Source organism: Schistocerca serialis, chromosome 8 (assembly GCF_023864345.2).
Source record: "Schistocerca serialis cubense isolate TAMUIC-IGC-003099 chromosome 8, iqSchSeri2.2, whole genome shotgun sequence".
Lineage (NCBI taxonomy): Eukaryota > Metazoa > Arthropoda > Insecta > Orthoptera > Acrididae > Schistocerca > Schistocerca serialis.
This window is the reverse complement of record NC_064645.1, coordinates 314,730,859-314,757,481: the sequence shown is the minus strand read 5'-3', so window position 1 is coordinate 314,757,481 and position 26,623 is coordinate 314,730,859. Positions and strand designations below refer to the sequence as shown.

At 40.4% G+C, this 26,623-nt stretch overlaps 1 protein-coding gene across 1 annotated transcript in view; it reads right to left on the bottom strand.

The window, feature by feature from the left end:
• LOC126416993 (inactive dipeptidyl peptidase 10-like) overlaps positions 1 to 26,623 on the bottom strand; it is a 1,159,463-nt gene that overhangs the window by 18,318 nt on the left and 1,114,522 nt on the right. The window contains exons 15-16 of the mRNA XM_050084879.1: positions 16,331 to 16,525; positions 15,751 to 15,908 (exon numbers count right to left, since the gene is read on the bottom strand). Of these exons, the coding sequence (XP_049940836.1) occupies positions 15,751 to 15,908; positions 16,331 to 16,525 (353 nt within the window). The remainder of the gene's footprint in view (positions 1 to 15,750; positions 15,909 to 16,330; positions 16,526 to 26,623) is intronic.

Genomic DNA, 26,623 nt, shown 5'->3' with positions numbered 1-26,623 from the left:
TCCCTGTACACACTATAAGTGATAAGGGTAGTAACAATTGTCATGGAGAATGTTCCACACGGTTGTCTGGCTTATCCTGTACTGGTGGACCATCTCCCTGGCACTGACATGGTGATCACCTTTCAGAGTGTTTATCACATTTTCCTCCAAGTCTGCTGTCTGATCATTTTGGGTGTGTCCTTCATGATTTCCTGCTTTCTGGAATGACCCTGTCAGACAAATGGTGAAATAATTTTGCAAACATTGAATGCTGTGGTTGTTGTCAATGGGGATAGGTCTCATGATACAACCTTGCTGCCACCCCACCCATTGACATTTGCCTTTGGTTAAGCAAATACCATGTCGGCAAGCCCTCAATTCAAATATGGAACCATCAAGCACAGTACTGTATCACATCCACTACAAGGTGAGCCAGCAAGAGAAGTAAATTGGACACAACATTACCAATTGCTATGGCAGGAGAGGGCACTAGGGCATGATTCATGAGGAACAATACATACTGTAACTGTGGCTACATGGTACAGCACATATTAAACCGCAGTCTCTTATGATTGAATAATTAGTCTCCAGCACGGAAACCATGCATTTCTGGACATAATTTCATTAGACCTTTTTTGTTCCACATACTCTCATCGGATCAATCCCTAGATTTTGTGCATCGTGGAAAAAATCACCCTGAATAGGCCAGAGTGCAAAGCTCAACTGGCCAGTTGTGTGTTATCCATTATATTTGCTTTGTCTCTCATATGTTTATGCTTTTTTGTGTTATAAAGTTACAGTGTTCTTGGGTTAGAACATATTGGTGATGAGTACTGTATTCAACACCATGTGTTCCACTTCAGTCATTGGACATTTAAGTTTAATTTCCATGGAGGCAGTGCTTAAATCTTTTCTTGACCAACAGCAGATGCTGACACTTTGTGTTTCCTGTTTAACAACTACATCAGCACAATGTGGAGCCCTGCCAACAATATATCCTCAGCCGTTCTGAGCCTACAATGATGCAACAGAAGACTGGACATTTACAGAAAATGCCTGCAACAACATTTCCAGACATTTGGGGCAACAGACGAAAAACTTGTGCAACACTGTTGTTTTGTTGTGGATCTCACCTCATGCATATCAGTTGTTGTATCAGTCCACCTTCTAACAAGAACCTTCAAGTCTTTCTTCTGATCAGATGTGTGTTACTTTCTATCTATCACTGTAAACATACTCACATTGTTGCTGCTTGTGTGGAGTTTTACCATTGCCAAAAACAGCCAGAACACTCATACAGGGGATGGGCAGCAGAACTACATGGACTCAGTCTTCATTGTAATTTTGTGACAAATGTTTGTAAGGAATCCTACACAGATCAAATGGTTCAAAATCATATGTCTTGTTCCTGATAGGGAAGTTCAAGAGCGAGCTCTACAGGGTGAAAATCCTATACTTTCAGAAGAGTTAAACATAGCTCAGTCATTTAGAGTTTCATAAGCTGCAGATAGTCATATAGAAGTGTGGTCCAAAGTTTCAGAAATCACTTCCTCTCACCCCTCCCAGCCTTCAGTCAGTTCACAAGGGAATGGAGAAGCTATTGTGGTAGTCCAATACAAGTCTCAGCATCATGTAGGTAATTGTTGTTCATGACAACATCAGTCTACATCACAACAGCAACAGCCTCTTGCTCTGCTGCCTTCATGCCCATGCTGTTTCATTTAACACAAGAAGACCGCATGCCCCAAATGCTGGGCAACATGTATAAGGTGACATAAAAAAGGACGCATTGCTTCTGTATGTAACACTCTTCCAAACCTGAGTGAGGATGAAACAAACATGGATGTGAACAATGTGTCAGCAGTGATGGTGTTTCCAAGCAAGTTATGCACTGAACTGTCTCTGGCTCCATTGTCATGGAAGTTATTAAGTTATAACGAACAACAGATTCCCATTCTTGGATAGTTTCCTGCACCCGTAATTTACACGGCCATGGTTCAGTTGTTAACATTCCTAGTTGCTGACAATGCTTATGCTGAAAATGTTGTGTTCTGTCCACTCATCTAATACAGGGTGTTTAGGAAACGTCTTTTCCCAGATTTCTAGGCAACAATTCGAGCAAATTGTATTAATGAAGTTTATTACAGTAAGGTAAATTGACACTACTTAACTTTGCATATTCACAAAGGTGCATCACAAACAAATGGCGACATGCTAATAATCAATGTTCTTCAGTATATACAATTACAATGGAAGCAAAACAATACAGTGAAACTCACTGGCAGATTAAAACTGTGTGCCGGACCGAGACTCAAACTCTGGACCTTTGCCTTTCGCGGGCAAGTGCTCTACCAACTGAGCTACGCAAGTATGACTCAAGCCCTGCCCTCAGAGCTTTACTTCTGCCAGCACCTCGTCTCCTACCTTCCAAACTTTACAGAAGCTCTCCTGCGAACCTTGCAGGACTATTGCAGGATTAGCACTCCTGAAAGAAAGGATATTGCAGAGACATGGCTTAGCCACATCCTGGGGGATGTTTCTAGAATGAAATTTTCACTCTACAGAGGAGTGTGCGCTGATATGAAACTTCCTGGCAGATTAAAACTGTGTTCCAGACCGAGACTCGAACTCGGGACCTTTGCCTTTCGCGGGCAAGTGCTCTACCAACTGAGCTACCCAAGCACGACTCACACACCGTCCTCACAGCTTTACTTGTGCCAGCACCTCGTCTCCTACCTTCCAAACTTAACAGAAGCTCACCTGCGAACCTTGCAGAACTAACACTCCTAAAAAAAAGGATATTGTGGAGACATGGCTTAGCCACAGGCTGGGGGATGTTTCTAGAATGAAATTTTCACTCTACAGCGGAATGTGCACTGATATGAAACTTCCTGGCCGATTAAAACTGAGTGCTGGACCGAGACTCAAACTCAGGACCTTTGCCTTGCGCGGGCAAGTGCTCTAACAACTGAGCTACCCAAGCACGACTCACGCCCTGTCCTTATAGCTTTACTTCTGCCAGAACCTCATCTCCTACCTTCCAAACTTTACAGAAGCTCTCCTGTGAACCTTGCAGGAGTGCTAGTTCTGCAAGGTTTGCAGGAGAGCTTCTGTAAAGTTTAGAAGGTAGGAGACGAGGTGCTGGCAGAAGTAAAGCTGTGAGGATGGGGCGTGAGTCGTGCTTGGGTAGCTCAGTTGGCAGAGCACTTGCCCGCGAAAGGCAAAGGTCCCGAGTTTGAGTCTCGGTCCAGCACTCAGTTTTAATCGGCCAGGAAGTTTCATATCAGTGCACATTCCGCTGTAGAGTGAAAATTTCATTCTAGAAACATCCCCCAGGCTGTGGCTAAGCCATGTCTCCGCAATATCCTTTCTTTCAGGAAAACAGTCTGCCTGCCCCCATTTTTTCTGGACCCACCCAGTACACTTAACTACAGGATCAGATTAAAACTGTGTGCCTTGATGTTATTCAGCCTATTTCATCCAGTGAATGGTCAACACCACTGGTAATAGTAAAAAATCTACAGGTAAATTATGCCTTTGCAGCAATTTAAAAAAAAAATCAATTAATGCACAGTCAGTCATTGATATCTACCCTTTACTGCACACTGTTGAGCTGCTAGCAAAATTGTCAGGGGGCCATTATTATTCAAAGATTGACTTAGGAGATGCAGACTTACAGCTTCCACTAGATAAGAAATCTAAATACCTTCTAGTTTTCAGTACATTATTTGCACTATATCATTACCAGTATTTGCCTGCTGGTGTGGCAAGTGCACCAGCTATTTTTCAAAGCTTTTTAGAGCATCTTATTGCATCAGTTGGTGGCTGCGACAACTATTTGGGTGCATAGTAGTGTCTGGTACTTGTACAGAGGAACATTTGCATAAGCCTGATGCTTTATTTTCTGTTTTACAGTCGATGCAATGTGGACAAGAGACAGTTTTTTCAACCTTCTATTATTTATTTGGGTTTTGAAGTGTTTCATGCTGGCATTAAACCATTGTGCCACCATACTGAGGCTACTGCTGTGTTGCTACACCCCACATCCATCTATGATTGACAGGCATTTTTAGGCAAAATTAGATACTTCTGCGAATTCATACTGGATGCTGCTACTTTGGCTCAACCACTCCATGCTGTTAAGAAAAGATGTTCCTTTTAATGGCCCCCAGACTGTGACCTCATATTCAAGATGTTGAAATCGAAACTGCAGTCAGCCCCTTCTTTGGTCACTTTATAGCCAGGCCAGTACCTTGTGTTAGCCATGGACACATCTCAGATCAGCCTTGGCGCCAACCTTGCTCACAAATATGCAGATGGATTGGAACACCCTATTGCATATGCCTATAAAACCTTAAATTCAGCACAACAGCATTATTCACAGATAAAGAAAGAAGCTTTACCAACTGTGTATGCTCTAAAAAAAAATTCATATTTTCTATATGGATCTAAGTTTTACCTGATCACAGACCACAAACCACTGGTGTCTCTATTTAAACTACCAGCATCCTTGCCAGACAAGGCCACACACTGCTTATGGTATTGGGCCCTTTTCCTGCCACTATTCAATTATGAGATACATTTTTGACCTATGATGCAACATACAAATGCGGATACCTTATTGGTTTTGCCAATTGGTCCAAATCCATATTTTGATAAAGAGGAATTGCTTTGTTTTCATTTGGACATGGAAGCTAAAAATATTATAGATGGTTTTCTTCTTATTAGCATTCAAACTGCAGCTACAGTAGCTGCGGATACCGTTTTATCCTTTGTGCAGCATGACTGACCAGACAAACTTCCAGGCCATACTTCAGATCTTTCTCTTCGGGACGGAGTTGTGCTTTTAGCTACAGAGGCCACTGCTCCCTGGATTGTAGATCCACCCATCCTTTGGCATGAGGTTATGCATTTATTACATGTGGACCATTGAGGTGTGTCACATACAAAAGCATTAGCATTGAGACACGTTTTTTAGTCAGGCACTGATGGACAAACAGCCTGCTCTCACTGTGCCTCCCTCCCCCCCCCCCCTCCCCCAAAAATCAGTCAGACCCCTGTGCATCTTTGTCACAGTGATTCATGTAGATTTTGTGGGACCTTTTTCAAATTTCTATTAGCTTGTTGTAATTGATGTATATTCTAAGTTTCCTTATATGGTGTCCTGTCTGTCTGCTTCTGCAATGACAACAATTTCAGTTCTGTGAAAAATTTTTGCAATGGGAGATCTTCTGTATACGTTAGTTACAGACTATGGCCCCCCAGTTCATATCTCAGGAACTTTATCCCCCCTCAGTCAAACAGGGAAACAGTATGACTTGTACAAACATTTAAGACTCAGATGAAAAAAATATATTTTGGATGTGTCACCGAAAGTAGCTCTTCACCTATTCCTCAGTTACAATAGGTTTTCCCCTGGTGGAGAAAAGAGTCCAGCAGAGTTGTTGCATGCCTGTAAGCCCTGGACTCTGCTACATCTTCTTCAACTGATGTCAGGACATCTGCCAACACTGGTGCTGCAACTCTTCTCGCCTGGCACAGCTGTTTTGGCCCATTGTTTTGGCCCCTGATTGAAATGGGGGCTGATTGTCATCAAGAGTCACCATGACTGATGAGTGTGTCATCCACACTGCTGGGGGTAGGATGTCAGGACACTTTGACTAGCTACAATCTCACGTGGACAGCTGTGCACTGGGAGTGCCTCCACCATCCACTCATCCTCCACTTGCCCGGCTATCTCCTACATCGTGGCCAGTGCCGTCATCTTATCCACCACAGCTGCCAATGCCTTCACAACACTGTCTTCTGCTGAGGGTGCTCCGTTCAGTTCTCAGGAGCCGAGGCATGGAGCCAACTCTCCCAGCTGCCGCTTCCATCACTGCTGCCTTCATCAAAGCAGGCACTGCCTGTTCAGACACCTTCACCGCAGCCTCCTTCACCAGTGCAGTGGGAACAATGCCAGTGTCACCTGTTCTACCACATGATATGTCACAGTGGGTGGCACTGTATGTGTCCGTGCTCATACCTCTTCTGATCCTATGCACATGTGGCATCGTGTGATTCAACAACCAACTTCTCCGGCACACTGATGACAGAAGAAATGGGTGTGAGCACAGTGTTAACTTCTTCGAAAAGAAAGGGAAGTGCTGTAACTACCAAATTAGTGTGTGCACCACTTCACAGTTTGTTCATGAAGTTTGTGCTTGATTTGGCCACTAGAGGGCATCCGACCTGCTAGTATGACAGAAGTTGCATGTGCAGCATGCTATCTGTGCTTCTATTAGAACTAATGACTGTATAGGCTGGAGCGCAATGCTCTGCTACACACTTGTATGTTGTCTGTTGCATGTACTTTCTCTCTAATGTGTTGATGCTTTTTCGTGTAATAAAGTTACAGTGTTCTTGGGTGAGAAAAATTACCAACTGAATCTCAAGAAACAGCTTTTGCATGGTGGATCAGACATCCTCATTTCCCAAAAATTTTTGAATGTGCTCAACATAAATCACATTATGATATTTCTAAGGTTTGTGACAAGATGATGATAATCATACCTTACTTGTGGAGGGTAATTGCAACATTCTCTGGTGAAAAGAGAAATGTAATACTGCTATTCATCTGACCAATCTTGTAACACAGATTTCCTGATTTGAAGACACAGATGATGAAAGCATCTACTACACTTTGACTTTGAACAGATTTGAATGTGTTGTTGTGTATACCAAAATAAGACACACAAATATTTCTATGGATGCCCATATATTTGTTAAGGGAGTGAAACACCCCCTTGAAAACAAATTGAGTTTAATATTTTTGAATGACTACCACTGAAAAGTTCAAATAAAAGTTCTGTGGTTTTTAATGAATATTGGAATCGTGCGTCCAGATTTATTGAAAAAGATTTTTTTTTTTCTTCCCAAAATCCCCTCTCCCCACTGTTTTGTTTTTTATTTTGACATTTCACTAATAGCTAATTGTATAGCATTGCTAATACCAAATTCAGTCATACACGATGAAGTAGTATACCAGAGACATAATTGTCATTACTTAGCTAGAAATATCTCTTTATCAAAGTGTCAAACAATTCTGTGCATTGTACAGATTTACATTAATGTTACAACAACGATGTACAAACAATTTCAAATATCACATAATTAAATCCAAAAAGTTTGGAACTTGAAAATAAATAATACACCAAATGTAATAGGAAAACACAAATACAATGCAAGATATTTTATATCTCATAAAATCAAAAAGAAAAAAAAAATACACAGAACAATAAATGTAGAATATACATTTAGAATAAACAAAGTGGTACTGTTGAAAATATTTTTGTTGTCATCTTTACAAATGGCTTTTCATGCACTGAAATAACAAAAAGTCACACGGAGTCAGGCCAGGTGGGCATCTTCTTAAAACTTCCAATTAAAAGGTTTGATTGGGGGTCTGACTTGGAGGAACAAACACTGAATGAACTATGCCCTTTGCATCAAAAAAGCAAATCAGCATTGTTTGGTTTGACTTGATGACATTTTTTTGGGTGGCATGACGATGACGTCTTCTATTGTCTTGGCTGTTGCTTTGTTTCTAGGTCATAACCACAACACCATGACTCATCACCTTTGCCAAAAAATCTGGATGAGTTTCAAGCTGTTGTTTCAAAACACAACATGTTTCAATGTGATGTTCCTTTTAACTGTCAGTCAGAACCCAAGGAACAAATTGGGAGCAACCATTTTTACTCCCAGATCTTCAATTAAAATTCCATGAATCGTGCTCCAAGATTACCTACTCATCTCTGACAGTTGATCAGTTGTCTTTCCATGGCCTTTGAGGACAGGCTCTCAAATTTTTTTAATGTTTTTGTCAATTTGGGCAGTTGATGGATGTCCAGAATGAGGTTTGTCATAAATTGACAAGTCACCATTCTTAAACCAAGCAAACCACTCATACATTTGAGTTTTTCCCATGGTGTCTTATTGTTAGCTGTTTTCAACGTTAAAACAGATTCAGTAGCATTTTTACTCAAAATTTCACAGCTGCACATTGTTCACTTAATTTGCCATTGTGAAAAATGAAATAAGAACAAAACAGTGCTAGCAAAAACAATCACTTCAGATGAACAGATAAAGCCAGGTCAACAATACAGGTGGCTCTGAACTGGCAATGAGTTGAGCTATACACACCTAGCGGCAGAAATGCATACTACACAAGCTCTGCCCATGGCAATATTATTCCAGTTTGTTTTGGATACCCCCTCATATTTATGTGTGAAAGACTTATTAAACAGCCCAGCATCCATACAGCAATACACAGATATTTCTACCTTATTTCGGACAAATGCATCTTTGGAATAACACATCATCCTATACTGTAATTGGATAAATACAGAATCTACTCACTAAGTGGCAGCAGGAGAACACACATATAAAAAAAGATTTTACCTATGCAAGCTTTTGGAGCCAGTGGCTCCGTCTTCTGGCAGAAGGATTGAAAGGGAAGGAAGATGGGTGAAGGGAAAGGAACTGGAGAGGTTTAGGAAAAGGAATAGAGTTTGCAAAAGTCACCCAGAACTCTGAGACAGGAGAGACTTAACAGAAAGGATGAGAAGGTGAGAGTGATTGTTGGTGACTGCATTGGTTGCGATGTGAAAACCTGAAAGCTTAAAGGAGGAAGACAGGATAATATGCAAGGCAGTGATTACTGCTAAAGCATTGTGAATGAGTTAATAACAGTGAAAAGATAAGTACATTGTATGTAATAGAAGTGGGGGAGGGATGGCAGAAAATAAACAGGTCAGAAAATGAAAGATGTAGTGAACTAAAATGGAGTGAGGAAATGAGTAATTACTGTGAAGAAATGCTGAGATGGAAGAAATTAATATAAATTAATGCCAGGTAGGTTGGGAGAACCAAGGACATGTTCTAGTGCTAGTTTTCCACTGCTGAGTACTAAGAAATTGGTGTCTCTTGGAAAAATCCAGATGGCATGTGTGGTGAAACAGGCTCTGAGGTCATAACTATCATGTTGTAGAGCATACTCTGCAACAGGCTATTGTGTGTTGCCAGTATTTGTCCTCTGCCTGTGTCCTTTCATCCTAACTGATAACTTCGTGATAGGCATGCCGATGTAAAAGACTGAGCAGTATTTACATAACAGCTCATATATGAGGTGTCATTTCACAGGTGGCTCTCACTTTGATACTATATGTTTTGCCACTTACAGAGCTGGTATAGTTGGTGGTAAGAGGGGGCATATGGCAAGTCTTGCAGTGGGGCTGTCACAGGATAGGAGCAGTAGGATAGGGAGATGGGTGCAGAAGGAGCATAGGGTCTGTCAAGAATATTGCAGAGATTGTCAGGGTGACATAAAGCTGTTGTAGGTGGGGTGGGCAAAATCTCACATTGAACTGTTCTTATTTCAGAGCATGGTTTTAGGAAGTCAAGGCCCTGGTGAAGTAGCTGATTAACACATTCAAGGAGAGAATAATACTGAGTGACAAGTGGTGTGCTCCAAAGTTGTTTTTTGGAGGGATCAGCAGTATCAAGATTGGATATGATGGTCTGAGAAATGTGCTTTTGAGCTAGGCTGGTGGGGTAGTTATGTCCAGTGAAGCCTGAGGTGAGAAAGGCATAGTGCTTTAAAGAATCTGCATCCAAACAAATACATTTGCCTTGAATGCCAAGGTTGTGTGGTAGGGAACATTCGATATGGGAAGGATGGCAACTGTCAAAATGTAAATATTTAGAGATACCAGGAATTTTAACAGGTCAGCCTTACCATGAATCAATATGCCAAAGATGTCATTAATGTATCAAAATCAAACAAGGGGCTGAAGGCTTATGGATACCAGTAAAGGTCCCTCCCCCAAAATCCATTGTTTTTGAAAACATGCTTTTGCACTATCAAAACTTATGTCCCACATTCTGTTTCTTGAAACCTGCTTTTTCCTTGGAGTTACTCCCAAGGGCCTAATACTAAAAGTCCCATTTTCTGGTTGTAATTCTACTCTACTTCAGACACTTCTACAGTTTCAAATACAACAGTCTCTTGCTCTTGCATGACTAATCTGTGACCCATTTACCTCATATGCCAATTTAGACTCCACCAGACTTCCCTCTTTCTACAAACTGCTGCAGTTATCTGCCCGTCATGTTTGCTTGGATTGTATCATCTCCAAGACTACTTCAAACTGCAACAACATGCCAGACTTCACATCAAAATCTGTCCCACCTTCTCCTAAACCATCTCATCAGTGGTGTTTCCCTTCCTGTCTCCTCTCCTACATACTGAGCTTGGCTGACCTCCGTAACATCCCACAGCCTTCACCACTGCCTCCCAGACCAACAGTAACTCATAATCTCAAGAACCAGTCACAACAGTACATTGTTCTCAACCTCCCATCTAAAGCATTCTCTCCTCCTAAATTATCTTTATTACCTAAGGGTCTCACTTTCAGCCCTGAACCTGCATTTAATCATGCTGCTTTGGTGAGGACCTACTTTCCCTCGCAAACAATGTCAACTGGAAATATCACTTGCAACCCAACCCAAAACGTTTCCAACAGAAAACCTGACATAGAACAGCTCCAACCATGATTCCAACTTGATCCACCACCACTACCTCAGTATCATCCATTTCAGGCCTTCCAAGAATTTCTTATGTCTAGCATTGCTTCACAACTCTTCCTCAGATCCCTGCAATATGACCCTAACCTGTCATCTGCAGAACTCCAAGCTCTGCATTGTCTAAAAGCTAATGACTCCATCACTGTCCTGCCAGCAGAAAAAGGATCTCTCACTGTGTTACTTGACCGACAGGAGTATGTTAGTGAAGGTCTACTCTAGCTGTCTTACACCTCTACATATGGCATCTGCCATCAAGATCCCATCCCTGTGATTCAAACCCACTTGCATCCCTCCTTAAAACCTCAGGCCTCTCACAAGGACTAACAACTCAACCCACAGAACTTCTCACACCACCCAAACCATGCACCCCCACCTTTTCCTTCTTCCTAAGATCAACAAACCCAATCATCCTGGCCATTCTATAGCTGCTGGCTTCAAAGCACCCACCAAATGTTTATCTCTCTTAGTTGATCAGCACTAGCAATCCATGGACTTCCCTCCTATATTAAAGACACCAAAAATTTTCTAGATCATCTGAAATTCATGCCCATCCCATTCCCACCACACACCTTGCTTGTTACCATTGATGTCACCTTCCTCTATACCAACATTCCCCATGTACATGGTCTGTCTGCTGCTGAACATTTCCTCAGTCAGCACCTACATGATTTCAAACCTGTTACATCTTTCCTGCTCACATTAATCAACTTTATACTTACCAACAACTACTTTATCTTTGGGGGGCAGACATACAGGCAGATCAGGGGTGCAGCCATGGGAACCAGGATGGCTCCTTCTTATACCAACCATTTCATGGGTCACTTAGAGGGGGTTTCCTGGGAGCCATAAGCCTTTGGCCCTTGGTTTGGTTTAGCTACGTTGATGACATCTTAGCCCCATGGGCTCATGGTGAGGTTGAGCGGTTAAAATTCCTGGAATCTCAAATACCTTCTCCCAATTCAATTTCACATCGTCCTATTCCGAACCCCATGTCACTTCCCTTGATCTTGATCTCATTCTCACTGAAAGCCAGCTACACACTTCTGTCTACATTAAACCCACTAACAAACAACAGTACTTACATTTTGACAGTTGCCATCCTTTCCTTGTCAAATGTTGCCTTCTGTACAGCCTTAGCATCCTAAGCAAACATATTTGTTCGAATGCAGATTCTTTACAGCAATACACCACCATTCTCACCTCAGCCTGCACTGGACATAACTACCCCACCAGCCTAGCTCAAAAGCACACTTCCCAGGCCATCACATCCAGTCCTGGTACTGCTGATCCCTCCAAAAAACAACTTCGGAGCATACTGCTTGTCACTCAGTATTATCCTCTCCTTGAATGTATTAATCAGCTACTTCAACAGGACCATGACTTCCTAAAACCATGCTCTGAAATAAGATCAGTTCCATGTGAGATTCTGCCCCCCACACCTACAATAGCTTTTTGTCACCCTGCCAATCTCCGCAATACCCTTGTCAGACCCTATGCTCCTTCTGCACCCATCTCCCTATCCTAAGGCTCCTATCCTGTGACTGTCCACGCTGCAAGACTTGCCCTACGCACCCTGTTACCATCACATCCAATAGCCCTGTAACTGGCAAAACATATACTATCAAAGGGAGAGCCACCTGCGATACGACACATCATATACCAGCTATTATGTAAACACTGTTCAGCCTTCTACATCGGCATGCCTACCACCAAGTTATCAATTAGGATGAAAGGACACAGGCAGAGGACAAATACTAGCAACACACAATAGGATGTTGTAGAGCATGCTCTACAACATGATAGTTATGACCTCGGTGCCTGTTTCACCACACATGCCATCTGGATTCTTCCAATGGACACCAGTTTCTCACAAGGGAACCTCCCCATCGCACCCCCCTCAGATTTAGTTATAAGTTGGCACAGTGGATAGGCCTTGAAAAACTGAACACAGATCAATTGAGAAAACAGGAAGAAATTGTGTGGAACTGTGAAAAAATAAGCAAAATATATGAACTGAATAGTTCATGAGAAGATAAGCAACATCAAGGACACTGGGAACGCAGAAGCGCCGTGGTCTCGTGGTAGCGTGAGCAGCTGCGGAACGAAAGATCCTTGGTTCAAATCTTCCATCGAGTAAAAGGTTTAATTTTTTATTTTCAGTTTATGTGACAAATTCTTATGTTTTCATCACTTTTTTGGGAGTGATTATCAGATCCACAAGAAAACCTAAATCGGGCAAGGTAGAAGAATCTTTTAACCCATTCGCCAAGTGTACAAGCTAGGTGGGTTGACAACATATTCCTGTCATGTGACGCACATGCCGTCACCAGTGTCGTATAGAATATATCAGATGTGTTTTCCTGTGGAGGAATCGGTTGACCTATGACCTGGCGATCAAATGTTTTTGGTTCCCATTGGAGAGGCACGTCCTTTCGTCTACTAATCGCACGGTTTTGCGATGTGGTCGCAAAACACAGACACTAAACTTATACAGTGAACAGAGACGTCAATGAACGAACGGACAGATAATAACTATGCAAAAATAAAGAAAGTAAAATTTTAAGTCGAGGGAAGACTTGAACCAAGGACCTCTCGTTCCGCAGCTGCTCATGCTACCACGGGACCACGGTGCTCCTGGGCTCACATTCTGCATGATGTTGCTTATGTTACCCATGGACTACTCAGTTTGTGTATTTTGCTTATTTTTTCACAGTTCCACACAACTTCTTCCTGTTTTCTCAATTGATCTGTGTTCAGTTTATCAAGGCCTATCCACTGTGCCAATTTATAACTAAATCTGAGGTGGGTGCGATGGGGAGGTTCCCTTGTCAGTACTCTGCAGGTGAAAACTAGCACTAATGTACTTGGTTCTCCCCACCCACCTGGCATTAATTTAAGTTAATTTCTTCCATCTCCACATTTCTTCACAGTAATTACTCCTTTCCTCACTCCATTTTAGTTCACTATATATTTCATTTTCTGACCTGTTTATTTTCTGCCATTCCTCTCCCACTTCTGTTACATACAGTGCATTTAGTTTTTCACTGTTATTAACTCATTCATGATGCTTTAGCAGTAATCTCTGTCTTGCATGTTATCCTGTCTTCCTTCTTTAAGCTTTCAGGTTTTCACATCTCAACTGGTGCAGTCCCCAACAATCAGGTTGTCCTTCTCATCCTGTCCAATAAGTCTCCCCTGACCAAAGTTTCTGGGTGAATTTTCCAAACTCTACCCCTTGTCTTATCTCTCTCCAATTCCTTTCCCTTCACCCATATTCCTATGCCTGCAACTCTTCTACCAAATGTAGGAGCCACTTGCTCCAAAAGCTTGTATGAGTAAAACCTTTTTTTGTATGTGTGTTTTCCTGCTGCCACCTGGTGAATAGACTTTATATCTATTCAAATACACTATACTGTCAAAAATTTATTATTTTTGTGTTACATTAGCCCATGTGCCCATCATTCCTTCTTATGTAACCCTCTTGTCAGTCTTTTTCATCATGTGTCCAAACTGTCCTCTGTTTTTACCTTATGAACTAATCTGTTCATTTATTTATCTGTACCATCCACATTTTTCAACACTTTGCCCCTACATCTTTTATAGTAATGATTACTGTGCACACAGATGGGTCTACTGCTATTTACAAATTTGTATAAAACAATTCCATTGTTATTTGTGAATTTGCCTACAACAATTTGTTTACGGTTCACTACAGTGTACCAAGTGGGGTGGTGCAGTGATAGCGCACTGGACTCTCATTCAGGATGATGACGGTTCAAACCTGCATCTGGCCATCTCGATTTAGGTTTTTCACTGATTTCCCTAAATTGCTTCATGTAAATGCCAGGATGGTTCCTTTGAAAGGGCATGGTCTACTTCCTTTTCTATCTTTCCCTGATTCGATGGGACAAATGACCTCACTGTTTGGTCCCCTCCCCCAAATCAATCAACCGATCATTACATTGCAGGGCCTTCTCCCGATCATCTTTGCCCATTTATTTCCATATTTGACAACTATTTTCTTTCCCACCATCCACTTTCTTTTTTTATACATAATTCTTTCACATTTTTGTGCATTTGTTTTTTGCTAAACTGCTCTCATTGAATTTTACTGCCGTATCCTAGGTTACTTTATCTGCCAAACAAAGTAATTCATGTTTTCTCCTATGACTTTCTCTTTGCCCAGTTTTTAAAATTTTCTCACTTTTTATGAGTTTACCTACCAATTTTTTCTTTATCAGTCATTTTCTCGTTTTGTATAAACCACTTTTCTGGTGAGAAATTCTCACCCACTCGTTAGCTCTTGTTAACCATTGTCTGTTCTGACGATTTTCATATGAATTGTTCTGATTTTTCTGTGTTTTTTTGTTGCCTCTCATTCGTTTTTCTATCTCTTTCCACCTCCTGCTTCTCTTTTTTGCCACCCCCACTCCAAACTGTCCTTTCTTGCCATGATGAATCCCATCACACATTACATCCACTCTTTTTGAAAACGTGCTTTTCTACTATCAAAACTAAGGTCCTGCTTGTCCCTTGCCATTACTCCCAAAGACCTAACACTGAAAGTCCCTGTTTCTGGATGTAATTCTGCTTAACAGTCTTTTGCTACTTCTCAAAAAATAGTGCTGAACACGATAATAATAAAATGACTGAAAGCAACCTCAATTATGATTTCAAGAGTTTCACATCAGTAAGTTTAACAGTTAGATATATGGGTACACATGACCTCAAAAAGCTGCTGCAATATATTAAATATTTTATGGGTGATATGGTGGAATTTACAGGTGAATTAAAAGATTATTCTCCCAAACAGCTCCTTCTACTACACTAAAAGATATCTTCAAAGAGCCTTTTAAAACTAATGTATTGAGTTACGATGTTCTTAGCATTCTAATACTAGTATAGTTAATACTATTAAGTTATTCTTCTGCACTGTACTTAAAATAAAATGTACAGCCTTGGCTTCTTTCCATGTCCCAGAGATACATCTGCACGGGATCCACTGAATATGAATTATGGGATATAATGATATGGAATGGTAAACATCTTAGTCACATATAAAAAGTGAACAGTATAAAAGATGAAAGCTACTATTCCATTTTTGAAAATCTTACTTGTATATTCGAATGCAATGACACAGCTTACCGTAATGAGCCCAACTTGTAACAGGAGCAACTGATATGCCACATCTGAACACCTTCTCATCTTCAGTAAGAATCATAGCTGCAGCAAATCCACCATAACTCCATCCCCAAACACCAACCCGTTCTTTATCAATAAACTTAAGATTGTCTTTTAGGTACCTGTTGAAATATATTCACAAATCCTTTTTACAACTGCATTTGTTTGTTCATATACTCATTACTTCATGTGCACTATAAATGGCTTTATTAGCTATAAATGGCAATTGTAACCTATTCAAACATACAAGGCAGGATTTGTGATCTGTGAGTTAATATAAACCAAGTAAACATCATGCATTAAGTAAATTAGAGACGGACTGCTGAATGATAAGGTAATTATTTTAATTAAAATCTTTGACAAATTTGCAAGAGGTAGGTTAGATTCTCCATCTCTAAATTTCAAGGTTGTTCCTTACAGTTATGTCTTTTAATCATGTCTTATGGCCAGTTATAATGACAGGTTATGAAAACTATGGTAAATCTTATGGAACGTGCAATTTAGTTTGTAGTATTTATTGGAATTAATGGAGATTGCAGCTTACTTAATCACAGCAATTTGATCTTCAATTTCAACAGATCCAAGCTGTCTATACAGCTGTTGCCTCATCCGATTTCCTTGGAAACCAGACCCTCTGCCATCAACTTGAGCAACAATGAAATTCCTATTGCCAGCCAAGTATGTTGGCCAGTCAACACCCCATTTTGAAGACACTAATTGTGATCCAGGAGCACCACATCTGTAAATAAAAGACAATATTTATAGTAAACATACCAAAAATCTCATTTATTTGTTATACACTGAAGTGCCAAAGAAACTGTTATAGGCATGTGTATTCAAATACAGAGATATGTAAACAGGCAGAATACAGCGCTTTCGTTGGCAACGCCTATGTAAGGCAACGAGTGTCTGGTGCAGCTGTTAGATTGGTTACTGCTGCTATGATAGCAGGTTATCAAGACTTAAGTGAGTTTATAGCCGGGACATGAGCGATGGGACACAACATCTCCGAGGTAGCGATGAATTGGAGATTTTCCCATACGACCACATCATGAGTGTACTGTGAATATCATGAGTCTGACAAAACATCAAATCTCTGACATTGCTGTGGCCAGAAAAGATCCTGCAATAACGGAACCAAAGATGACATTCAACGTGACAGAAGTGCAACACTTCAGCAAATTGCTGCAGATTTCAATGCTAGGCTATCGACAAGTGTCAGTGTGCAAACCATTCAATGAAACATCATTGATATGGGCTTTTGGAGCTGAAGACCCACTCATGTGCCCTGGATGACTGCACAACATGAAGCTCTATGCCTTGCGTGGGCCCATCAACATCAACATTGGACTATGACGACTGGAAACTTGTTGCTTGGTGAGATGAGTCTTGTTTCAGATTGTATCAAGTGATGGACATGTGCAGGTATGGACACAACCTTATGAATTCATGGACTGTGCATGTTAGCAGGGGACTGGTCAAACTGGTGATGGCTCTGTAATGGTGTGAGGTGTGTGCAGTTGGAGTGATATGGGACCCATGATACATCTAGATATGATTCTGGCAGGTGACACGTATGTAAGCATTCTGTCTGGTCACCTGCATCCATTCATGTCCATTGTGCTTTCTGACAGACTTGGGAAATTTCAGCAGGACTATGCAACACCCCACATGTCCAGAATTGCTGCAGACTGGCTCAAGGAAGACTCTTCTGAGTTTAAACACTTTCACTGCCCACCAAACTCTACAGACATCAATGTTATTGAGCATATCTGTGATGCCTTGCAGCATGCTGTTCAGAAGAGATCTCCATCGTCTCATTCTGTTTTGGATTTATGGACAGCCCTGCAGGATTCAGCGTGTCAAATTCCTCCAGCACTACTACAGACCTCAGTTGAGCCCATGCTGTGCATGTTGTGGCACTTCTGCGTGATGGTGGGGGCCCTATAGAATATTGGGCAGGTTGTAATGGTACTGACAAATATACATCATTTTGTTGTATTATACACTAAAGTCATGTTAAAAAAGCTTTTGCTTAAGATAATACTAAGTTAGGTGTTGCGATCAATAATCGATTTTGGAATTGTATGTTTTTTGTAGCTTATGACCATGATCTTTGGTCTACAACGGGTTTTCGGACACTTGAGTGTTGGCCGCGGTTGGGAGTAGTTGTGTATCTAGTTTTGACAATAAAAGTGTGTTTTTGATACAAAGAAACTGTGGAATACTGCGTCATGATTTCGATAGTCCAGTGATAATTAAAAAACCCGCACCTTTTCTTGGACCCAGAGCAGCAAAGGAATCATCGCCTAGACAACGAGAAGCCACATGGACAACGCAGACTCAGCAGCATCAACAAAGGAGACATCATGGCCAGCTCTACTAAAGTACTATACAGCCATTAGCCACAGTGTAACGGTGTCTTTATGGAGATAACTTTTCCTGCACAGTAGAGTGGGTTCATGACAACTGGGGGCTCTCAGCCGGAATTAAGACATTTATATGTACTGGATTGATGAAATCTGTTTTGCAGAAGTCTAATGACCACGTGGTACAAAGAAGTGCTATACATGGAAGTAAAGGGAGACGAAACAAAACAGTAAAGTGGACTAACCACACGAGTGAGGACCCAGACTGAAAAGAAAGTACATTTATTTAGTGCTGTTTATTCCTTTTATTATTTTGTGTATGAAATTTCACGAAAATGACCATTGTGAAAGAGGAAAGTGGTGCTGAATCGAGGGGGGGGGGGGGGGGGGGGGTTGAGGTTTTTGGGTGCTAAACAGCGTGGTCATCAGCGGGATTGTGAAAATTTGTTATTCTTTGGGGATGTAGACATGCCGATAAAAACAGAAGATGAGTCAGTCAAAGAAGCGGATCAAAGTCTTAATTCATCAGAACGTGAGACGTCGGACATTAAATCACTGTTACAAATGATGGAACAATCGTTAGCTTTAAATCAAACAGTTGCAGCCCGCTTACAAGCTGATGAAGATCAATTGCAAAACATGAATCGGTCTGTCGCGGACAGTTTTCGGGTTATAAATCAGAAAGTGTCGTGTCTAGAAGGAGCTATGAACAAAAAATTTGATAATATCTTAATTTGGGGTAATAAACTTCGCAACAATATATCAAAGATAGACAAGAAACTTAGCAAGGCAGAAACAAAGATTTTGGTGGTAGAATCTAAAGTGGGAGAAGTAAAATCTAGTCTGAGTAACAAAATTCAGTCTGTAAAAAATGAACTGGTCACAGACAGAGAGAAAAATGTGAAGTGTTTTGTTAATGTTAATAGTCAAATAGATACAGTTTGTGTAAATGTAAAAGCTACGGCAGTAGATCTTGAACGTAGAGTAGATTCAAAACTAAATGTTGTGAATGATAAAGTGGAAACAGTCAGTAACACAGTAAAACTCCACGAGATTGAAACTAAGACAGACATTAGTGAATTAAAAAGTACAGTATCAGAGTTAAACCAGAAGTTTGAAATATTTAGCAATGATGTGGCTAACAAAAAATTTTCTATGAACACATGTACCTTATTATCCAACATTCCAGTTAAAAACTTTTCTAATGAGTGTAGTTTGCATCCTGTTGACTTTCTGCAGAGTTGTAGAGACAATTTTTTGCCCAATATGAGTGAAAGTTTCAAAATTAAGTTTGTTAAAAAATTTTTGGATGGGGGAATCTTTGTCATGCGCCAATCAAAATTTTTCTATGGACATGTCTTATGCAGAATTTGAAATTGAGTTCTTAAAACGGTTCTGGTCTGAAACTGAACAAGCCAGGATAAAGAGCAAGTTCTTGAATGGACCAAATTATAGAGAAGCACAGGGGACTATGAAATAGTTTTGTAAAAATCAATTGAAGAAACTAGTACATTTGAGTAAACCCTTTGATGAGCTCACACAGATAGATGCTTTAAAGAGAAGGTTGCCAACAGATGTGCAATGGGACCTAGTGTATGGACCAGATGACAACATTGAACAATTTCTAAACTACGTGGACAAACTTGACAGGATTATAGACAAAGTGGGGAAACCAAAAAACTATTTCAATCACACACAAAGAGGAGGGGATCATAGTTGAGGAAACACTAATTTTAACAGTTTTCATCATAGGGAACAAAATAGTCACAATATTAATAATAATAATTTCAATTCAAGGGGAAACTATAATTTCCATTCAAGAGGACAATCTGGGAACAACTGGAACAGAAGTAATAACAGGGAGTCTGAAAACAGGAATTGGCATGAACATAGTGACTCCAGGAGTCAAAATGCTATGGGAAGTCATGAGGTAAAAAACTAGCATGCGCTCCATTGTCGATCCACAAGGTAGGGGCGAAAAGCATAGATAATAGATGGATCAATAACACTGACTACATTGCACCAAGAGATATGTCTCAAGTAATGAGTAGTTATCTTATGAATGTGTACTACCCTCTAAACACAATACCTGTTAAGAATGAACACATTGGTTGTAATAAAGAGCCAGAGAAAGTAATTGACTTAGTTGAATTTTATGAATGGGCAGAAGCTTGTAGCTTGTCAGAGGACCAGCAGGTTAACGATTTAAATGATTTAGGAATTGATGCACTGATGATGGAACCAGGTGAGCAAATTGTTGACACTGATTTAACGAGCAAAGAATTAAGTACACTTGGGTGTGAAAGCAACATTTTAAGTTTTTGGGAGAGAGAGGTTGCTGATTGTAGTATTTGGGAAAATGAAGATTTAATGATACATGATGATGGTGAAAAATATTTTGTTTGCTTGAAAGAGGAAATGGAGGCATTAGGTGTTGTGGGAGAAACTGATATGCATGTTGTAGATGTACCCAAGGATGTTATTAACAGTTTAAGTGGTGTTAATGCCAGTGTCACAACCAATAGGCTCTGTAATCCAACATCTTATGAAGGAACCTGGGCAGTTGATAAAGATTCCCTGAACAGTAAAACTGACTGTGCAAGTAGGCTACCATTTGCAATGAACAAAGGTGAATTATTTCTTTATAATATGTGGCTAAATAGTTGTTGTTGTTGTGGTCTTCAGTCCTGAGACTGGTTTGATGCAGCTCTCCATGCTACTCTATCCTGTGCAAGCTTCTTCATCTCCTGGTACCTACTGCAATCTACATCCTTCTGAATCTGCTTAGTGTATTCATCTCTTGGTCTCCCTCTACGATTTTTACCCTCTACGCTGCCCTCCAATACTAAATTGGTGATCCCTTGATGCCTCGTAACATGTCCTACCAACCGATCTCGTCTTCTGGTCAAGTTGTGCCACAAACTTCTCTTCTCCCCAATCCTATTCAATACTTCCTCATTAGTTATGTGATCTTCCCATCTAATCTTCAGCATTCTTCTGTAGCACCAAATTTTGAATGCTTCTATTATCTTCTTGTCCAAACTATTTATCGTCCATGTTTCACTTCCATACATGGCTACACTCCATACAAATGCTTTCAGAAATGACTTCCTGACACTTAAATCTATACCCGATGTTAACAAATTTTTCTTCTTCAGAAAAGCTTTCCTTGCCACTGCCAGTCTACATTTTATATCCTCTCTACTTCGACCATAATCAGTTATTTTGCTCCCCAAATAGCAAAACTCCTTTACTACTTTAAGTGTCTCATTTCCTAATCTAATTCCCTCAGCATCACCCGACTTAATTCGACTACATTCCATTATCTTCGTTTTGCTTTTGTTGATGTTCATCTTATATCCTCCTTTCAAGACACTGTCCATTCCATTCAACTGCTCTTCCAAGTCCTTTGCTGTCTCTGACAGAATTACAATGTCATCAGCGAACCTCAAAGTTTTTATTTCTTCTCAATGGATTTTAATACCTACTCCGAATTTTTCTTTTGTTTCCTTTACTGCTTGCTCAATATACAGATTGAACAACATTGGGGAGAGGCTACAACCCTGTCTTACTCCCTTCCCAACCACTGCTTCCCTTTCATACCCCTCGACTCTTATAACTGCCATCTGGTTTCTGTACAAATTGTAAATAGCCTTTCGCTCCCTGTATTTTACCCCTGCCACCTTTAGAATTTGAAAGAGAGTATTCCAGTCAACATTTTCAAAAGCTTTCTCTAAGTCTACAAATGCTAGAAACGTAGGTTTGCCTTTCCTTAATCTTTCTTCTAAGATAAGTCATCAGGTCAGTATTGCCTCAGTGTTCCAGTGTTTCTACGGAATCCAAACTGATCTTCCCCGAGGTTGGCTTCTACTAGTTTTTCCATTCGTCTGTAAAGAATTCGTGTTAGTATTTTACAGCTGTGACTTATTAAACTGATAGTTCGGTACTTTTCACATCTGTCAACACCTGCTTTCTTTGGGATTGGAATTATTATATTCTTCTTGAAGTCTGAGGGTATTTCGCCTGTTTCATACATCTTGCTCACCAGATGGTAGAGTTTTGTCAGGACTGGCTCTCCCAAGGCCGTCAGTAGTTCCAATGGAATGTTGTCTACTCCGGGGGCCTTGTTTCGACTCAGGTCTTTCAGTGCTCTGTCAAACTCTTCACGCAGTATCGTATCTCCCATTTCATCTTCATCTACATCCTCTTCCATTTCCATAATATTGTCCTCAAGCACATCGCCCTTGTATAGACCCTCTATATACTCCTTCCACCTTTCTGCTTTCCCTTCTTTGCTTAGAACTGGGTTTCCATCTGAGCTCTTGATATTCATACAAGTGGTTCTCTTCTCTCCAAAGGTCTCTTTAATTTTCCTGTAGGCAGTATCTATCTTACCCCTAGTGAGATAAGCCTCTACATCCTTACATTTGTCCTCTAGTCATCCCTGCTTAGCCATTTTGCACTTCCTGTCGATCTCATTTTTGAGATGTTTGTATTCCTTTTTGCCTGCTTCATTTGCTGCATTTTTATATTTTCTCCTTTCATCAATTAAATTCAGTATTTCTTCTGTTACCCAAGGATTTCTACTAACCTTCGTCTTTTTACCTACTTGATCCTCTGCTGCCTTCACTACTTCATCCCTCAAAGCTACCCATTCTTCTTCTACTGTATTTCTTTCCCCCATTCCTGTCAATTGCTCCCTTATGCTCTCCCTGAAACTCTGTACAACCTCTGGTTCTTTCAGTTTTTCCAGGTCCCATCGCCTAAAATTCCCACCTTTTTGCAGTTTCTTCAGTTTTAATCTACAGGTCATAACCAATAGATTGTGGTCCGAGTCCACATCTGCCCCTGGAAATGTCTTACAATTTAAAACCTGGTTCCTAAATCTCTGTCTTACCATTATATAATCTATCTGATACCTTTTAGTATTTCCAGGGTTCTTCCACGTATACAACCTTCTTTAATGATTCTTAAACCAAGTGTTAGCTATGATTATGCTGTGCTCTGTGCAAAATTCTACCAGGCAGCTTCCTCTTTCATTTCTTAGCCCCAATCCATATTCACCGACTATGTTTCCTTCTCTCCCTTTTCCTACTGACGAATTCCACTCACCCATGACTATTAAATTTTCGTCTCCCTTCACTATCTGAATAATTTCTTTTATTTCATCATACATTTCTTCAATTTCTTCGTCATCTGCAGAGCTAGTTGGCGTATAAACTTGTACTACTGTAGTAGGTGTGGGCTTCGTATCTATCTTGGCCACAATAATGCGTTCACTGTGCTATTTGTAGTAGCTTACCCGCATTCCTATTTTCCTATTCATTATTAAACCTACTCCTGCATTACCACTATTTGATTTTGTGTTTATAACCCTGTAGTCACCTGACCAGAAGTCTTGTTCCTCCTGCCACCGAACTTCACTAATTCCCACTATATCTAACTTTAACCTATCCATTTCCCTTTTTAAATTTTCTAACCTACCTGCCCGATTAAGGGATCTGACATTCCACGCTCCGATCCGTAGAACGCCAGTTTTCTTTCTCCTGATAACGACATCCTCTTGAGTAGTCCCTGCCCGGACATCCGAATGGGGGACTATTTTACCTCCAGAATATTTTACCCAAGAGGACGCCATCATCATTTAACCATACAGTAAAGCTGCATGCCCTCAGGAAAAATTAGGGCTGTAGTTTCCCCTTGCTTTCAGCCGTTCGTAGTACCAGCACAGCAAGGCCGTTTTGGTTATTGTTACAAGGCCAGATCAGTCAATCATCCAGACTGTTGCCCTTGCAACTACTGAAAAGGCTGCTGCCCCTCTTCAGGAACCACACGTTTGTCTGGCCTCTCAACAGATACCCCTCCGTTGTGGTTGCACCTACAGTACAGCTATCTGTATCGCTGAGGCACGCAAGCCTCCCCACCAACGGCAAGGTCCATGGTTCATGGGTGGGGGGGGGGGGGGCTAAATAGTTATGCAATTAAAAATGATAGCAATTTTAGAAAAATGATTCTTAATATGTCTCAAATTTTATATCCTGGTGGTGGCAAAACACTAAACATATTATTGTTGTACAACTGAAGGATAAATTCCTTAGTGGTGAACAATGTTGTATGCATGAAAATATTTGGATTAATGAAATTGTCAATGCAAGCGACAGTGCTAATGATGTGTGTGTTAATGTAACGACCGTAGATAATAAAGGTGACAGTAATATAGGTACTTGTAAGTCAGAAAGTCATTGTTTCAGTGAAATTCAAAATGATTTATTGTATGAATATGTTCAGCCTGAAAAAGGTGATGACATAGTTAGTCCGTACATTAGAGCAAAAGTTGGTACCTGGGAAGGCAAGTGCCTTATAGACACAGGGAGTCAGGTGTCAGGAATATCTGAAATTCTAAGCAAAAAGCTGAAGTGCGAGAAAGATTACATTGAAATGCCAGTCATTGGGGTGAAAATAAGAGGGGCTACAGGAAAACTTAGTAAAATTGTGAAAAGACAAACTTTGTTATGTTTTACAATTGAGGGAGTCACATTTACACATGGATGCCTAATTATACCAGGCCTCAGTGAGGACTGTATTCTCGGGATGTCATGGATTCGGAGTGTAGATGCAAGATTTGACTGGGGAGGACAAAAACTTATCATAACAACACCAAATGGGGGGTGTATCTCCACCAAGTTTATCAGATCAAATGCAGTTTTGTGTAATGATAAATTTAACACTATAAATCTTGTAAAGGAGAAAAGATATGTTGACAAACATATAACAGAGCTAGATTTAAGTGAAGTAGATTTCAACACTCTGGTAAACGCTAAGATTTCAGAAGCTAGCGGTCTAAATGATAAGCAAAAACAGGAACTAGAGTCTTTGTTATGGGAATACAGTGATTTCTTTAGCAACATTCCAGGGAAAGTTAGGGGTTGCGAATGTACTTTGCTAGTAAGACCACATGACCCATTTTTCATAAAACCATATGGTGTGCCCATAGCAAAACGTATAGCAGTTGAGAAAGAATTACATAAGATGGAAGTGTGTGGCATTATTGAAAGGAGTATCAGTGCTTATAATAACCCACTGGCAGTTGTGTCAAAGAGGGATGGGGGAGTGAGAATAGTTCTTGACTCCAGGCCTTTAAACAAGATCTTATACAGGGAAACAGACCACCCTGAAAACATTGATGAGCTGTTGCACAAGTTCAAGGACATAAAATTAATGTCAAGTCTAGACTTAACCTCAGGCTTTCACCAAGTACCCCTGGCACCCATATCTAGGAAATACACTGCTTTTCTTTACAATGGTCATTGCTATCAGTATTGTGTAGTCCCTTTTGGCTTGAACTCATCGGTAGCAGAATTCATTAGAGCTTTAGACCATGTGCTTGGGCAGGAACTTGTATCCAAATTAGTGATTTATGTAGATGACATTTTAGTAATTGGACAAGATTGGAATGAGCATGTTGGGCTTTTAAGACAGGCATGTGAGAAACTTAGAAGCGGAGGAATGACACTAAAACTAGAAAAGTGCAAATTTGCAGTACCTGAGTTAAAATTTTTGGGACATGTCATATCAGAAAAAGGAATTATGGCTGATCCAGACAAAATTAAAGCTATTGCAGGGTTTCCTATACCCTGTGACAGAAAACAACTGAAATCATTTTATGGGCTATGTGGCTTCTACAGAAAATTTGTAAGTAAACAAAGCTTAAACACACCCTGTCTAAATAACTTGTTAAAGAAGGACACTGTTTGAATGTGGAGTAAAGATTGTCAAGAGCCTTTCTACATAATAAAAAAGGAACTGAATAACCAGAACCTGTTACACAGACCAGATTTCAATTTACCTTTCTGTTTACATACTGACAGCAGTGATTATGGACTAGGTGCTGAATTATTTCAAATAAAAGAAGTCAATGGGGAGACAGTCAATGCTACAATTGCATTTGCAAACAGAATGTTACTGAAGCATGAAAAGAACTATACAGTAACAGAAAAAGAGCTATTAGCCATACAGTGGTCATTTTCAAAATTCAGGACCTATTTACTTGGACATAAGGTAATAGTGTACTCTGATCATAAAGCCTTAAGATATATACAGGAATGCAAGCTCTATCATGATAGGCTTACAAGATGGGCATTGTATTTACAACAATTCAACTTTGAAATTAAGTATATTAAAGGCCCTGACAACATAGTTGCGGATGCTCTATCAAGGAGTAGGAGGGGAAACAGAAATTTTTTATCAGAATGAAGAAAAACAGTTTAAAATGAGGTATATTAAAGGGGTCACAGATGAAAAAGTTGTTAGATCATTGTGTGATAAAATCAGGAGGAGCCAGAACCGTGATGCAAATTGGAAATTCATCTACATCTACATCTACATTTATACTCCGCAAGCCACCCAACAGTGTGTGGCGGAGGGCACTTTACGTGCCACTGTCATTACCTCCCTTTCCTGTTCCAGTC